The 18,389-nt window shown below is 36.2% G+C and overlaps 1 protein-coding gene across 2 annotated transcripts in view; it reads left to right on the top strand.

Annotated features, from left to right (window-relative positions):
* DENND4C (DENN domain containing 4C) overlaps positions 1-18,389 on the top strand; it is a 128,636-nt gene that overhangs the window by 52,391 nt on the left and 57,856 nt on the right. For both annotated transcript variants that reach the window (XM_082843594.1, XM_082843593.1), the window contains exons 10-12: positions 2,281-2,456; positions 14,655-14,755; positions 15,797-16,015. In XM_082843594.1, the coding sequence (XP_082699720.1) occupies positions 2,281-2,456; positions 14,655-14,755; positions 15,797-16,015 (496 nt within the window). The remainder of the gene's footprint in view (positions 1-2,280; positions 2,457-14,654; positions 14,756-15,796; positions 16,016-18,389) is intronic.

Below are 18,389 nucleotides of genomic sequence, written 5' to 3' on the forward strand. Positions count from 1 at the left end.
AATTACGTACTAATTTTCCAAGCCTCCACAGTTACATGTAAAAGCAAAAGTTGTTATAACATGAAAATATTTGTTAATGAACTGACCAGTTTTAGAAAGTTTCCACTCAAATATTTCTTCCTATAAAACTTTAGGGATTATCCATGCCCCTCTGTCTGAATCTCTGTGGCCCAGTCTCTTGCAATGTGAAATCGGAAATCTTATTAAAATGCAAGATTGCATGAAATTTATGTAACCGATGTTGGAGAACAGCCTGAATTGCTTGCAAAACTATTGATAAATGAGGATTTGATAGTAAGGCAAATTACCATTTAAAGAGGAGAAAATTGAAAAGAATCCTGACAGTTTAAATTCCTCAAAAGGAGAGTGATTTGAATATCAAAGAATATTGAAGGGTTAATGGAGCCCCATAGCAAAAATTGATGGAACCAATGGGTATTCTTGTAAAATTGACATTGTTTATGATTGTGTGCAAAAGTCGAAGGTGAAGACAAGGGTGTCATATTTTGTTGTCCAGTAGTTTTATTCTGAAATTTCTTACGTAGTTAGAGGTGTAACGTACCTTTTGTTGAATGGTAGATAGTCAGTTTTCCCTGGAGGAAATCTGAAGTCCTTGCAAGGTCCTTTGCAAGTAGTTCTATCCCTCTGCTCTCTGATACCATTTTCTACTTCTCTCCCTCTTGCTCACTCTGCTCCAGCCACGCTGGCCTCTTTGCTACCCCTGGCACATACTAGGCAGTCCCCACACCTTAAGGCCTTTCCTCTAGCTGTTCCTTTTCTTCGAAGCGCTCTTCTCCTAGATATCCCCTTGACTAAAACCCTCAACTCCTTCAAGTTTCAGCTCAGTGTCACTTTCTTAATGAAGCCTACCCTGTTTGGCCTATTTAATAATACAGCCTGCTTTCCCCCTCTCCTCTCTCATGTTCTAAACTCTCATCGCCTTTACTTGGCTTTACTTTTTCTTTTTTTCGTAGCACTTAGCGCTCTCTCACATGGTATATATTTTATTTATTATGTCTTCTTTTTGTTTTCTCTCTTCCTGCTAGACTAGGTGTTGGCAAACTGTGGCCTGTGAGTCAAATCCTGGCTGCCACTTGTTTTTGTAAATAAAATTTTACTGGAACATAGGCCATTTATTTACATAATGCCTATGACTGCTTTCATACATGAAGACAGAGTTAAGTATTTGTGACAGAGACAGTGTGGCTTGCAAGGCATAAAATATTCTTATCTTTTACAGAAAAAGTTTGCTGCCTTTATGCTACACTGTACATTTCATGAGGGCAGGATCTTTGTTCCATTCACTGTTACAGCCCCATCATCTAGAACAGTTCTTGGTACATATTAAGTGCTCAATTACTAGAAAGTAAATAAATGACTGAAGACAGAATTCCAATTCTGTATAACCATCTGGAATAACTGGCAGAGGTAGTAAATGCTATAGGTAATTATTTGGGGTGAGTACTGATGGGTAAGGTAAGAATTGAACTAGATCTTGAAATATAGCAAGGATTTTTGTAGTAGAGGAAAGATTTTGTCATCAGTGATTAAAATTTTAATATTGATTATTAAAATTTTAATTTTGTCTTTTTTACTTATCAAAACTTGTCTTTTTTCCGTTTTAAAAAGAACACATTGATACAATTAAGGTAGAGCTTTATAAAGGAAAGCTGGTAAAGATTGTTGAGGTATGTTTTATATTGACTAATATTTTTAAGATGCCAAGATTCACTGAAGTTGGATAATATTATGTTTATTTGGGCAGTTACAAAATTTTTTTGGTTGAAATTTTTAGTTGACTATTACTGTTCCCAAGAGAATCATTTAAATTTTTTTAGTTCTTGGTGTTCTTAGTTGGATTTTAGTCAAAGGTTATCTTGAAAATTACCAGATGGATGAAATGCGTCAGAGTTAAAGATCATGAGTTTGTTTTATAAAATTTTGGGCTATTTTTTCTCCTCTTTCACTTTCTCCATAAAATGGGAATGTGGATTTTCTATAGGCATTAGAAGAATTAACATGCAAAGAGCTGTTAGCATTTTAATTGTGCTTATGATCATTGTCATTCTTGAAGATTTTAATCACATTGGTTCATAGTATTGCCTAGCAGTGTTTTATAGTCATTTAGTTTTTGGAATGAAGTTTAATATAGTCATTTAGTTTTTGGAATGAAACTAGACTTAAATGCTCTGTAATGGTCCCTTTCAGTAGTATTAGTTAATTACTAATTCTCATTGCAAATTTAAAACTTGGTTAATTTTTTAAAACTTTTTTTCCCAGATGATCTTTCCATTTCAGTGGCAATGCCCATATATTCCCCTTTGTCCTCTTTCACTGGCAGCCGTGCTTAGTGCACCTTTACCATTTATAGTTGGAGTTGACTCAAGGTATTTTGATCTTCATGACCCACCACAAGATGTTGTTTGCATTGACTTGGATACAAACATGTTATATATGTAAGTTGATTCTTTTTATATTATCTTCATTTATATTTTTCCCCACATGTAGTTATAGCTCATTGAAAGCATATACAAATATGCTACTTTTAAAAGTTGGTAATAAGTCTTCAGATTCAATGCAATGATTCTCAATCAGGACAGGTATCAGAATCCTGGAATGTTGTGTGATTTGAAAAAGATTGTGTTCAATATTATAATAGTTTATATTGGATAATAATGTTAACAGTAGGCAGGAGATATTTATGTTTATCAGAAGAGAATATGGATTATTAAAAAAAAAAAGGTTAAAAACACTGCTTTCAGAGCTCAAGAGATGATACGCTATCTAGGTTTAGTTCAAAATCCGTGTGTAAGCTCTTAAAAAATGGGTTTACCTGTTTGAGTTTAGTCACGATATAGGGTAATATGCTGTTTTCTTAGTTGTCAAGATTTGAATTTTATAGGGATTACAGAGAAATTGATATTAAAAATCAGTCAGAGTTTGTGTTTACTGGAGGTGATAAATATGTATAGCAGTGGTGTAACTGAGGGTTCAGAGAGTAGAGCACCACACTAATAAAAGAAGATTCATCCATCCAGTTCTAGATGGATGTTTAGGAGCGCCCTCTGCAGCCCCGTCCTCACAAAAACAACAAACAACGTGGGTAAAGGGCAGTAAGTATTGAAACTTCCCTAGTATTAGTGCCAAATTCCAGGTCCTGGAGTGCTTTTATTCTTTACTGTTTGATACTGGCAGAAAATGAATAGAGTAAGAATTTGGGATGAGACCTCGATGGTTACAGCAGTAGTAGAACTGGTTGGGAAAATAGCCTTGAGTGAACCAGAAGAATAACTTAAGGAAGGAAGAAAACATTTAATGTACCTTAAAAAATAATTTTGAAATGGATCTACCATTGTATTTTGAAAACTGTGTAATTGTGGTAGCTCTTTACTATGTTTGTTTGTTTATTTATTTGGGTTTTCAGTACTTTAAAAAAATTGAAGTATAGTTGATTTATAATATTGTACTATTTTCAGGTACACAGCATAGTGATTCAGTATTTTTACAGATTATATTCCAATAAAAGTTATTAAAAGGTAATGGCAATAATTCCCTGTGCTATGCAGTATATCCTTGTTGCTTATTTATTTTATACATAGTAGTTTGTATCTCTTAATCCTATACCCCTATCTTGCCCCTCCCCGCTTTCCTCTCTTCACTGGTAACCATTAGTTTGTTTTCTATATCTGTGAGTCTGTTTCTGTTTTGCTGTACTCATTTTTTTTTATATTTTAGATTCTACATATAAGTGATATCACACAGTATTTATCTTCCTCTGCCTAATTTCACTAAGCATAATATTCTCTAGGTCCATCCATGATGCTGCAAATGGCAGAATTTCATTCTTTTTTATGGTCGAGTACTATTTTATTGTGTGTGTGTGTATATATATATATATATATATATATAAAATCTTTATTCATTCATCTGTTGATGGACACTTGGGTTGCTTCCATGTCTTGGCAATTGTAAATCGTGCTGCTATGAACAATCAGGTGCATGTATCTTTTCGAATTAGTGCTTTCATTTTTTCTGGATATATTATATACCCAGGAGTGGAATTGCTGGATCATATGGTAGTTCTATTTTTAGTTTTTTGAGGAACCTCCGTACTGTTTTCCATAGTGGCTGCACCAGTTTACATTTCCACCAACAGTGTATTAGGGTTCCCTTTTCTCCATATCCTCGCCAACATTTAGTTTTTGTTGTCTTTTTGCTCAGAGCCATTCTGACAGGTGTGAGGTGATATTTCACCGTTGTTTTGATTTGCATTTCTGTAGTAACTAGTGATGTTGAGCATCTTTTCATGTGCCTGTTAGCCATCTGTATGCCTTCTTTGGAAAAATGTATTTTCAGGTTTTCTGCCCATTTTTTGATTGTATTGTTTGCTGTTTTGATAATGAGTTATATGAGCTGTTTGGATGTTTTGGATATTAACCCCTTGTTGGTCGCATCATTTGCAAATATTTTCTCTGATTCCATAGGTTGTCTTTTTGATTTGTTGATGGCTTCCTTTGCTGTGCAAAAGCTTTTAAATTTAATTAGGTCCATTTGTTAATTTTTGCTTTTATTTATTTTGCCTTAGGGGACAGATCCAAAAAATACTGCTATGATTTATGTCAAAGAGTGTCTTGCCTATGTTCTCTTCTAGGAGTTTTATGGTTTCAGATCATCTATTTAGGTCTTTAATCCATTTTGAGTTTATTTTTGTATATGGTGTGAGGGAATGTTCTAATCTCATTGTTTTACCTGTAGCTGTCCAGTTTTCCCAGCACCACTTATTGAAAAAACTGTCTTTTCTCCATTGTATATTCTTGCTTCCTTTGTCATAGATTAATTGATTGTAGGTGCGTGGGTTTATTTCTGGGCTCTCTGTTTAGTTCAGTTGATCTATGTGTCTGTGTTTTGCCAGACACAAAACATGCTGTTGCTGTTTTGATTACTGTAACTTTGTAGTATAGTCTGAAGTCTGGGATGGTGATACCTCCAGCTTTGTTCTTTTTCCTCAGGATTGCTTTTGTAATTTGTGGTCTTTTGTGGTTCTTTATGAATTTTAGGATTATTTGTTCTATTTCTGTGAAAAATGTCATGAGTATTTTGATAGGGATTGCATGATTGCTTGGGGAGGTATTGGTCATTTTAACAATATTAATTCTTACAATTCCAGAAGAGCAAGGGGTATCTTTGCATTTCTTTGTATCATCTTCACTTTCCTTCATCTGAGTTTTCAGAGTGTAGGTCTTTCACCTTCTTGGTTAAGTTTATTCCTGGGTATTTTATTCTTTTTGATACAATTTCAAATGGGATTTTTTTTTTTTTTACTTTCCCTTTCTGATAGTTCATTATTATTGTAGAGAAAAGCAACAGATTTCTGTATATTAATCTTGTATCCTGCAACTTTGCTGAATTCGTTTATTCTAATAGTTTTTGTGTGGTGACTTTAGGGTTTTCTTCATTTTTTAAAAAAACTGAAGTATAGTTGATTTACAGCTCTACAGCCAAGTGACTCAGTTATACACATACAGACATTCTTTTTTTGTGTTCTTTTCCACTGTTGTTTATCACAGGATGTTGAATATAGTTCCCTGTGCTATACAATAGGACCTGTTGTTTATCCATTCTAAATGTAATAGTTTGTGTCTGCCAACCCCAAACTCCCAGTCCTTCCTCTCCCTCCCCTCTTGGCAACCACAAATCTGTTCTCTGTGTCTAGGAGTGTGTTTCTGTTTTGTAGATAAGTTCATTTGTGTCATGTTTTAGATTCTAGAGTTTTCTATGTAAAGTATCATGTCATCTCTAAATAGTAACAGTTTGAGTTCTTCCCTTCCAATTTGGATGCTTAATTTAACGGGAAGGCTTTCAGCTTTTCACCATTGAGTATGATGTTAGCTGTGCATTTGTCACATATGGTCTTTATTATGTTGAGATATGTTCTCTCTGTACCCACTTTGATGAGAATTTTTATGATGAATGGATGTTGAATTTTGTCAGTTGCTTTTTGAGTGTTGAGATGATCATGTGTTTTTTGTCTTTCCTTTTGTTAATGTGGTGTATCACATTGATTTTACATATTTTGAACCATCCTTGTGTCCCTGGAATAAGTCCAACTTGATCATGTGTTTGATCCTTTTTATATATTGTTGGATTTGGTTTGCTAATATTTTGATGAGGATTTTTCATCTATATTCATCAAAGATACTGGCCTCTAATTGTCCTTTTTGTAGTGTTTTTGGTTTTAGTACCAGGGTAAAGATGGCCTTGTAGAATGAATTTGGGAGTGTTTCATCCTCTTTAATAATTTGGAATAGTTTTAGAAGGGTAGGTATTAGCTCTTCGTTATATGTTTGGTAGAATTCCCCTGTGAAGCAGTCTGGTTCTGGACTTTGTTGGCTGGGAGGTCTTTTTTAATTACAAATTCAATTTTACTGCTAGTGATTGGTTTGTTCAAAGTGTCTGTTTCTTCTTGATTCATTCTTGGCAAGTTTTGTGTCTAGAAGTTTATCCATTTCTTCTAGGTTGCCCAATTTGTTGGCATATAAGTGTTCTTAGTATTCTTTTACTTTTTTTTTTTTATACTTCCATGGTGTTGGTTGTTATTTTTCCTTTTTTCATTTCTTATTTTTTTTAATTTGGGTTGTCTTTTTTCTTCTTGGTGAGCCTGACTAAAGGCTTATCAATTTTTTTTTCTTTTTTCAAAAAACCAGCTCTTGGTTTCATTGATCTTTTCTATTTTTTCTAAATCTCTTTCTTATTTATTTTCTCCCTGAGCTTTATTATTTCCTTCCTTCTGCTGACTTTGGCCTTTGTTCTTCTTTTTCTAATTCTTTTAGGTGGTAGGTTATGTTGTTTGAGATTTTTTTTGTTTCTTGGGGAAGGTCTGTATTGCTATAAACTTCCGTCTTAGAACTGCTTTTTCTGCATCCCATAGATTTTGGAGTGTAGTGTTTTCATTTGTCTTGAGGTATTTTCTGATTTCCTCTTTGATTCCTTTATTGACCTGTTGGTTTTTTTAGTAGCATGTTTTTAGTCTCTGCACATTTGTTCTTTTCTTGTTTTCTTTCTGTAGTTAATTTCTAGTTTCATACCGTTGTGGTTGGAAAAAATAGTTGATAAAATAATTTCTATCCTCTTAAATTTGTTAAGACTTGTTTTGTGGCCCAGCATGTGATCTATCCTGGAGCACGTTCCATGTGCACTTGAAAAGAATGTTAATGATGCTGGTTTTGAATGTAAATGTCCTGTAGATATCTATTAAGTCCAGCTGCTCTGTTGTGTCATTTTAGACTGCTCTTGCATTATTGACTGTCCATTGATGTAAGTGGGGTTTTAAAGTATCCTACTATTACTGTATTAGTGTCAATTTCTACTTTTGTGTCTGTTAGTATTTGCTTTATATGTTTAGGTGCTCCTGGGTGCACGTATGTTGAGTGTAATATCATTTTCTTGTATTGATCTCTTTATCATTTTATAATGCCTTTCTTTGTCTTTTGTTATAGCCTTTGTTTAAAGTTTATTTTCTGATATGAGCATTGCTACCCCCACTTTCTTGTCATTTCTGTTTGCATAAAGTATCTTTTCCCATCCCCCCACTATCAGTCTTTTTGTGTCTTCAGCTCAAGTGAGTCTCTTGTGGAAAGAAGGGTCTTGGTTTTTTGTCCAATCAGCCACCATATGTCTTTTTTTTAAAAATATTTATTTATTTATTTTATTTTTGGCTGCGTTGGGTCTTGGTTGCAGTACGTGGGGTCTTCATTAAGGCATGAGGGATCCTCCACTGCAGCGTGCAGGCTCCTCATTGAGGTGTGCGGGCTTCTCTCTAGTTGTGGTGCATGGGCTCAGTAGTTGCGGCATGCAGGCTCTGTAGTTTGGGTGTGTGAGCCTCAGAGCGCATGGGCTCTGTAGTTGCGGCATGAGGGCTCTCTAGTTTTGGCCCAAATGCTCAACAGTTGCAGTGCATGGGCTTAGTTGCCCCATGGCATGCAGGATCTTAGTTCCCTGACCAGGGATCAAACCCACGTCCCCTGCATTGGCATGGAATTCTTTTTTTTTTTTAATGGTAAATTTTATGTTATGTATATTTTACCATGATTTTATTTTATTTTTTTAACATCTTTATTGGAGTATAATTGCTTTACAATGTTGTGTTAGTTTCTGCTGTATAACAAAGTGAATCAGCTATATGTATACATATATCCTCATATCCCCTCCCTCTTGCGTCTCCCTCCCACCCTCCCTATCCCACCCCTCTAGGTGGTCACAAAGCACCGAGCTGATCTCCCTGTGCTATGTAGCTACTTCCCACTGGCTATCTATTTTACATTTGGTAGTGTATATATGTCCATGCCACTCTCTCACTTCGTCCCACCTTACCCTTCCCCCCACTGTGTCCTCAAGTCCATTCTCTGTTCTGCATCTTTATTCCTGTCCTGTCCCTAGGTTCATCACAACTTTTTTTTTTTTTAAATTCTATATACATGTGTTAGCATATGGTATTTGGTTTTCTCTTTCTGACTTACTTCACTCTGTATGACAGACTCTAGGTCCATCCACCTCACTGCAAATAACTCAATTTCATTTCTTTTTATGGCTGAGTAATATTCCATTGTATGTATGTGCTACATCTTCTTTATCCATTCATCTGTCAGTGGATACCTAGGTTGCTTCCATGTCCTGCCTATTGTAAATAGTGCTGCAGTGAACATTGTGGTACATGTCTCTTTTTGAATTATGGTTTTTTCAGGGTATATGCCCAGTAGTGGGATTGCTGGATCATATGGTAGTTCTGTTTTTAGGAACCTCCATACTGTTCTCCATAGCGGCTCTATCAGTTTACATTCCCACCAACAGTGCAAGGGGGTTCCTTTTTTTCCACACCCTCTCCAGCATTTATTTTTTGTAGATTTTGTGATGATGGCCATTCTGACTGGTGTGAGGTGATACTTCATTGTAGTCTTGATTTGCATTTCTCTAATGATTAGTGATGTTGAGCATCCTTTCATGTGTTTGTTGGCAATCTGTATATCTTCTTTGAAGAAATGTCTATTTAGGTCTCCTGCCCATTTTTGGATTAGGTTGTTTTTTTGATATTGAGCTGCGTGAGCTGCTTGTATATTTTGGAGATTAATCCTTTGTCAGTTGCTTCGTTTGCAAATATTTTCTGGGAGGTGGATTCTTAACCACTGGACCACCAGGGAGGTCCCACCATATGTCTTTTGATTGGAGCATTTAGTTCATTGACATTTAAAGTAATTATTGACAGGTATGTAATTATTGTCATTTTATTACTTGTTTTCCAGTTGTTTTGAGGTTTTTCTCTGTTATTTCTTTTTGTTTCTTCCCTTGTGGTTGGATGATTTTCTTTAGTACTATGCTTCTGTTCCTTTCTTTTTAGTTTCTGTGTAACTATTGTAGGTTTTTGATTTGTGTTTTGTCGGGTTTATATATTGTTGACCTATAACTATGTCTACTTTTTGTTTTAAACTGGTAGTAATTTAGTTCAAACACATTCTAAAATATCTACATTTTTTTTTACTCCCTCTCCCCACATTTTGTGTTTTTGATGTCATATTTTGTATCTTCATGTTTGTCTCTTAATGTTTATTGTAGTTATAGTTGCTTTTACAGTTTTTTGTCTTTTAATCTTCATATTGGCTTAAGTGGTTGATCTTCAGTCCTTACTATACATTTGCTTTTCCTAGTGGGATTTTCCCTTTCCTATAGATTCTTACTTTTTTGTCCATTTAGAGAAGACCCTTTCACAGTTCTTTTAGGGTAGATTTAGTATTGATGAACTCTTTTAGTTTTTGCTTACCTGAGAAGGTCTTTATCTCTCCCTGTAGTCTAAGTGATAATCTTGCCGGGTAGAGTATCCTGGATTGCAGACTTTTCCTGTTCTGTACTTTGAATATATCATGCCACTCCCTTCTGGCCTATAAAATTTCTGCAGAGAAATCAGCTGATAGCCTTATGGGGGTTCCCTTGTATATGACACTTTGCTTTTCTCTTGCTGCCTTCAGAATTCACTGTTTACTTTTAACTTTTGTCATTTTAATTGTGATATGTCTTGGTGTGGGCCTGTTTGGGTTCATCTTGTTTTGACCCTCTGTGCTTCCTTTACCTGGATATCTGTTTCCTTCCTCAGGTTTGGTTAGTTTTCAGCCATAATTTTCTCAAATACATTTTTGATCCCCTTTTCTGTCTTTTGGTATCCCTATAATGTGAATGTTGGTATGTTTAATGTTATTCTGTAGATCTCTTAAACTGTTTCCATTTTTTTAAATTTGTTTTTCTTTTTTTCTGTTTTTCTTTTTGCCTCTTGTTAGTCCCAGTGGTCCTCCAGCCAGCCAAGGGGGCTTGTCTACCCTGCGTAGGACTCCAGGACTGGGGTGCCCTATCTATGGCTCTCATCACTCACTCCCCTGAGAGGGTGTCAACCTGTGTAATCTCCCATTTCCTCTGAGTCCCCTCCCCTGGGCACAGGTCCCAACCCAATCACTTTTCTTCCCTTCCATGTGTATCTTTCTTACAGCCTTGGTGGTACAGGAGTCCATCTGCCAGTTTTCAGTTAGTTTTTCATGAGAATTGTTCCACATGTAGATGTATTTTTTGATGTGTTCATGGGGGGAAGTGAGCTCCATGTCCTCTTAGTCTACCATCTTGATTGATTTCTACTATGTGTATTTAGATTTACTTATAGCCTGGAAATAATGAACTGCTTGGAAGCACTAAATATTTCTTGTCATACACATTTCATTGTTTTTCAGTAACTATCCCTGAAAAACAGTTATTTCAAGGTTGTATATATTGTGGTGCCTTTGGAAATGATTTTGAAGTTTTAACTCAAATATTTACCTCATTTTATTTACTGTTCTGAATAAAAGAATATTATAGAGATTCTTCTTTTTTTTTCTGTACGTGGGTCTCTCACTGTTGTGGCCTCTCCCGTTGCGGAGCCCAGGCTCCGGACGCGCAGGCTCAGCGGCCATGGCTCACGGGCCCAGCTGCTCCGTGGCATGTGGGGTCTTCCCGGACCGGGGCACGAACCCGTGTCCCCTGCATCGGCAGGCAGACTCTCAACCACTGCGCCACCAGGGAAGCCCTATTACAGAGATTCTTAATTTTGCCCAGGTTTAAATAACTTCTATATAATTTCTATTGTTCAAAGTGCTGTTTTGTAAAATAATTTTGAACTCTGCTTAATTGTACTTACAGAATTATGAAATGTTCTAGATACCGAAGAATTATAGAGAATAATGTGAATAACTTGCATGAATCTTCCTCCCAGATTCCACCCACTATTACATATTATATATGTATTAGTATAAATGACATTTTGTTTTTCATGCTTTAAAAATTTATGTTTGTATAGTTTTCTGTGAATTGCTTTTTTACTCATCATTCTCTGTGCGGTTCATCCATGTTGATACACGTAGCTCTACTTTGTCTTCAGTGTTTATCAGTGTTGATGGGTATTTAGATTGTAGTTAGATTTTGTAATTATGAACAAAACTGCTCTGATCATTATTATGCATATTTCTTTGAGTACATGGTTAAAATTCCTCTGAAACATATACCTAGAAGAGCTAATGTTGGTTGCTAGGCATAGCTAATGCCATATTACTCTTTCCCCTCTTCATCAGCAAACGAAAGTTCTCTTTGTTCCATATCATTGTCAGTACTTGTTATGATCAAACTTTCAAATTTTTGCCAACTTGATGGTAATGGGATGTCACTGTGGCTTTAATTCACATTTCCCTCATTAGTAGCAAATGAGGTGTTTTAATTTCTTTTTGCCCTTTGGTTTTTCCCTCCTTTTTTGGTACATTTTCCTGTTGGGTTGTTTGTCTTTTTCTTTTGATTTGTATAAGGCCTTTATATAATCTGGAAGTAATTCTTAGTCTGTTATATGCATTGCAAATAGCTTGTGCCACACTGTGATTTGTATTTTCATTCTGTTGTGTCTTTTATTTTTTATTTTTTTTGGTACGCGGGCCTCTCACTGTTGTGGCCTCTCCTATTGCGGAGCACAGGCTCCGGACGCGCAGGCTCAGCGGCCATGGCTCACGGGCCCAGCCGCTCCGCGGCATGTGGGATCTTCCCGGACCGGGGCACGAACCTGTGTCCCCTGCATCGGCAGGTGGACTCTCAACCACTGCGCCACCAGGGAAGCCCCTGTTTGTTGTGTCTTTTGATGAACAGAAACATATTAATTGATCACAGCTCTCAGTTTCTCTTTATGGATTGCCATTTTTGGTTCTTGTACATGAAATCCTCTGCCTTGAGGTCATGAAATATTATCCTGGATATTCTTAAAGTTGTGAGGTTTTGACTTTCTCATTTAGACCTTTAATTTAGCTAAACTTGGTATTATTAGTGTATGATGAGACATAGAGATACCATTTTATTTTTTTTTAACATGAGTAAACAGTTGTCACATAGCACTGTTTATTGAATGGTCAGTTCATCTCTTTCCCACCTGTCTTCAGAGTCAATACCATCACATATCAGTTTTTATATTTGTGTGGGTATGTATCCAGGCTTATTTTCTGTTCCTTTGGTTTGTTTTAGTCTCTTGCCAGCATCAGATTATCTTAATAACTTGAAAATTAAGTTGTCTACAACATGGATGAACCTTGAAAACCTCATGCTAAAGGACCTTATATGATCCCATTTATTTGAAATACCCAAGGCAAATCTGTAGACACAGAAAATAGATTAGTGGTTACTTTGGGATGGGAGGATGGGGGAATTGTGGGTTAGTGACTAAGAGGGTGTGGGGTTTCTTTTTGAGGTGATGAAAATACTCTAAAATTAATTGTGGTGGTTGTTAAAACAACTCTGAATATACTGAAAACCATCAAATTGCACACTTCAGATGAATAAATTGTATGGTATGTGAGTTATATCTCAATAATATTGTTTAAAAAAAATGATGTGAAATGGCAAGTCTCTTTACTGCTTATTCTTTAAAATTGTTTTGACTATATTTGGTCTTTTGCTTTTTCATATAAATTTTAATTAGTTTTTTAAATTCCATGCAAAATTTTGTTGTGATTTTTTGTTAGAATTCTATTGAATTCATAGATTAATTTGGGAGCAAATAAGATCATTTTGACATAAAGTCTCAGTACCCGTGAATGTTGTATTTTCCTTCATAGGTGTTTTTAAAGGTTTGTCAATAACTGTTTCAGTTTTCTCTGTAAAGATCCGGCACACCTTTTGTTAAACTTACTTATTCCTAAGTACCTTATGGTTTTTATTGCTACTGTAAATGGTATTTTAATTACATTTTTTATTTGTTAGTTGCTGGAGTATAACAGTGCTATTGATTTTTTATGTAGTGGTCTGCTGTCCAGCAGCTTACTTGAATTCTCTTATTTTCATTTGCTTGTAGATTCTCTTCAATTTTCTGGCTATAAACAATCATATCCTCTACAACTTATATATTTAAGAATTTCTTGTCTTAATTCTCTGGCTAGGATCCTAGTGTAATATTGAATAGAAATATTCATAATTGGTATCTTGTCTTTTTCCTAATTTCAAAGGGAATGGTTTGAGCAGTTCATCATTAAGTATCTTTATGCTTTAAAGCAAAAATTGACATCTGGCCCAAGGCCTGTTTTTGTAAATAAAATTTTATTGTATCATAGCCATGCTCATTCAATTACATGTGGTCTGAGGCTGCTTTCATGCTACAGTGGCATATTTGAGTAGTTGTAACAGAGGTCCTGTGGTCCTGAAAGCAAAAAATACTTACTATCTGATTCTTTATAGAAAAGGTTTGCTAGCCCCACTTTAGGGTTTTGATTGCTTAATAATAAATTAAGGAACCTTCCTTCCGCTTCTAGATTAAAAGCAATTTCTTTTTTTAAATCATAAATAGGTGGTGAACTTTATAATGCTTTTGTACAACTATTTAGATGAGTATTAAGTTTTTCTCCTTTAATCTAAGTGTGGTAAATTACATTATAAAATCAGTTAGTAGTAAACAACCCTGCATTCCTAAAGTAAACATCTTTCTCTCTTTTTTTTTTTTAATGTGCTAGTGGATTAAATTCTCTAAGAATTTAAGATGCTAGCATTGATGTTCATAAGTGATATTGGCCTGACATTAGCTCCAGCCCATGGTTGGTACATAGTGCTTTCATCTTTGTAGCGTTTTAAACATTTCTAATTCTGTAAAAATATTTTATTTGACTCATGCATTATTTAAAAGTGTTCTTTTGAACTTCCAAAGTAATTTCTTTTTCTTAAATGGTGACTCGTTTGAATTGTGGTGAGAACATGCTCTGTATGCTACTGACTCTGATATTTGTCGAGATTTGCTTCTAATAGGTAGTTTGAAGTCTCAAGTCAGTTAAGATTGACACTTAAAATACTATAATTCTAAAATGTAACTTTGATACAAGACTTGTGTTGTATTCATAACTCCAGTTAATGAAAATCTATGTTGGAGGGTTAGAATGAGATGACCAAATTTGACTGAGGTTGGTTAAAATGAAAAGAGAACTTCTTGAAAACCACTTGTTCAGATTCTCAAATTGTAACTTCAGTAAAAATACCCTTTGCATTTTCTTTTTTAGTTTGACATAAGAATTTTGTTTAAGTAAAAACAGATTATAACGGACTTTATTAATCATGTTGTTATTTAATAGATCAGATGAAAAGAAGAACATGAACTGGAAGCAGCTTCCCAAAAAGCCATGCAAAAATCTGATTAGCACCTTGAAGAAATTGTATCCCCAGCTATCTTCAGGTAAATGTGAGGAAAAAGGAAGGGATTTTTAGTTTGTTTGTTTGTTTTTTGCCATGCTGCATGTCTTGTGGGATCTTAGTTCCCCAACCAGGGATTGAACCCAGGCCCTCTGCAGTGAGAGTGCAGAGTCCTAACCACTGCACTGCCGGGGAATTCCCAGGAAGGGATATTTCTAATGAAAGAATGTATATAAGAAAATTCTTAGATTTAGACATAATTTTGCTCTGCTTAAAGGGAGTCTCATTACAAAACAGAACTCCAATAGTAAGATACTACTGTTGTGGTTCATGTTTTTTTGTTTTGTTTTGTTTTGTTTTGTTTTTTTGCGGTACGCGGGCCTCTCACTGTTGTGGCCTCTTCCGTTGCGGAGCACGGGCTCCGGACGCACAGGCTCAGCAGCCATGGCTCACGGGCCCAGCCGCTCCGCGGCCTGTGGGATCCTCCCAGACCAGGGCACGAACCCGTGTCCCCTGCATTGGCAGCTGTACTCTCAACCACTGCACCACCAGGGAAGCCCCTGTTTTGTTTTGTTTTGTTTTTTATTTATTTTTGGCTGTGTTGGGTCTTCACTGCTGTGCGTGGGCTTTCTCTAGTTGCAGCGAGCAGGGGCTACTCTTCATTGTGGTGTGCGGGCTTCTCATCGCTGTGGCTTTTCTTGTTGCAGAGCACGGGCTCTAGGCGCGTGGGCTTCAGTAGTTGTGGCATGCGGGCTATAGGGCACAGGCTCAGTAGTTGTGGAACACGGGCTTAGTTGCTCCACGGTGTGGGGCATCTTCCCAGACCAGGTCTCGAACCTGTGTCCCCTGCATTGGCAGGTGGATTCTTAACCACTGTGCCACCAGGGAAGTCCCATGGTTTATGGTTTTTTGAACATGTTTTCTGTGCCCCATCTGTGCCCTCCCTGTTAGCCCCTGCCAGTGATCCCTTTACATTAATAAAGAGGAATTTCAGGATGTCATGGGCTTTATTTTGACAATTCCCTTGTCAAATTATTATATAAATATCATTATGTATTAATGCCATTTTCTCTTCCTTTGTCAGTTCACCGAAAAACTCAGGAAGGTTCAGCGATTGAGATGACTCCAATTGAAGCAGATTTCTCCTGGCAAAAGAAGATGACACAACTTGAGATGGAAATTCAGGAGGCATTTTTGCGCTTTATGGCATCCATTTTAAAAGGATACAGAACATATCTCAGACCAATCACAGAGGCTCCTTCAAATAAAGCCACAGCTGCTGATTCATTGTTTGACCGACAGGGTGAGTGGCATTGAAAATATAAATACTTTTTATTGAAATGAAAAAAATTTCTGTTTGGTAGTGCTACCAAATATAGTGCTACTATATAAGTTCTTAGAAATTCATATTAAAATATGATGGTCTTCCGTGTATTTGTAATCTAGCTCTATGAATAGAATTTATTTTAATTTTTATACCCCATTTTTTTCCTGAGAAATCTGAAACTGGAGGTGTTTAATTATGAAATGTCAAAGATGTTGCTGACATTTATAGTACTCTAATCAGTTATCTTAGTAGAGTAAAGCTGGTGGTTTGTTTTTAGGTGTTTTCTCCACTTTGCATGATTCTTGACTTTATACACTCTGGGCTTTACAGTACTCTCTAATAAAGAGTTTTTGGAATAAAGCCACCAGTTTTTTTAAATTTTTGAAAAATACAGCCTTGTTCCAGGGGAAAACACCATACTCATTCGTTTTAGTGTTTGTTATTTTCGGGAATTATGAAGATTTTTGTTGTTATTCAGCAGCTCTCATATATGTAGTGGCAACCTTACCGATACATCAGTATTCATATGATAATTATTTTACATAGCTATAATTTGACCCTGCAGTTATTATTATTATTTTTTAATCTGTATTTTCCTAATAGTCCTTTTGTCTTTTCTCATTTCTGCTTTGGGACAACTTATCTCTCAAATATTTAGTCGCCATTTACCAAACCCCACTAGTTATTATGTAGGGATATAAAGAAGTGTAACCAGCTCCATAGGATACCCAGTGGAGAATGATCTAACGTGTTTTTAAAAATAGAGCAAGTACTCAAGAAAACAGATTTTACATAATCATTCAGTGAGAGGACATAAAAATTCAGAGAAAGGGAACATTCTCCCAAATGAGTGTTTTGGAAGACTTCATGGAAGAAGAGCATGACTTTAAAGAATGGGTAGGATTTATAAATGGAGATGAGCAAGAAAGACTTTCTAAAAAACACTAGACCTTAAAAGTCAAATCTGAATTAGAATTTCCACTTTGCTATTTATGAAGCCTTCCTGGGGTTCTGTTTTGTCATTAATAAAATGAGGATGATACCTAATTCATGCACAGTTGTGAAGATTAAATGAGAAAATGTATGTGAAGCAACTAGAAAAAGTACTTTATAATACTCATGATAACAGTATTATTGCTAGTGGTAATAATGAAGTGGAAGGAAGCTCAAGAACAAAAGCACAAGGCATGTGTATTAGTTTGCCAGGGCTGCCATAACAAAATGGCATTGATTGGCCGGCTTAAACCAGCGCTCCCCCACCTTTTTGGCACCAGAGACCAGTTTCGTGGAAGACAGTTTTTCCATGGACGGGGTGGGGTGGGGGGGATGGTTCAGGTGGTAATGCCAGCGATGGGGAGTGATGGGGAGCGGCAGATGAAGCTTCGGTCACTCGCTTGCCACTCACCTCCTGCCATGTGGCCCCATTCCTAACAGGCTGTGGACCGATACTGGTCCGTGTCCCGGGGGTTGGGGACCCCTGGCTTAAACAACGGAAAATTGTTGTTTTTTTTTTTTTTTTCAGGATTCTGGAGGCTAGAGATCTGAGATCAGTGTGTAGCTAGGATTGGATTCCTCTGAGGCCTCTCTCCTTGACTTGTAGATGGCTGTCTTCTCCCTGTATCTTCACATAGACTTCCTTCTGTGTGAATCTGTATCTAAATGTTCTTGTCTCTTAAGGACACCACTCATATTAGATTAGAGCCCACCCTAGTTTATTTACTTAAGTTTGACTTAATTACTTCTTTAAAGGCCATATCTGCAAATATAGTCACACTTTGAAATCCTGGGAGTTAGGACTTCAACATAAGAATTTTGGGGTGACACAGTTCAGCCCATAATGGCATGTTCGGGAAAAAAGTTTTAATGGTACAATTTGACCAAGTGAGGAGCGTTAGAGGTGTTGTGGAAGATAAAGCAGAAAATAAGATTAGAGCTCGGATTATGAGTAGTCTTAAATGCCAGACTAAGAATATGGAGTTTTTCCAATGGACAGTAGTGGGTCACTAATTCATTCTCTGTCATTCTAAGTAGAAGAGAGGCATTACTAATGGAATTTAGAAAGATATTTAACTAGTGTCTGAGGCCTAAGGTTTTTGTTAACAAGGTAGCATTTGGTCTAACAAGGGATATATACATTTGACAATAAAATAACACATTTTACTGAGTGTGTTGTAAAGGAAAGTATTGGTTACAGTAAGAGAGCTAGGTCAGGGGAAAGGTTCCCTGAAGAAGTAACATTTAAGCTTGGGCCTGAAAAAAGAATAGGATTTAGCTGTGGGTTTTGGGTTAACTTTTTTTTAGGGATACTTTAACAAACATGAATAAAAGTAGGGAGAATAACTTAGCTACC

The sequence above is a fragment of the Leucopleurus acutus genome (genome assembly GCF_964270905.1).
Source record: "Leucopleurus acutus genome assembly, chromosome: 7".
In the NCBI taxonomy this organism is placed as follows: Eukaryota; Metazoa; Chordata; class Mammalia; order Artiodactyla; family Delphinidae; genus Leucopleurus; species Leucopleurus acutus.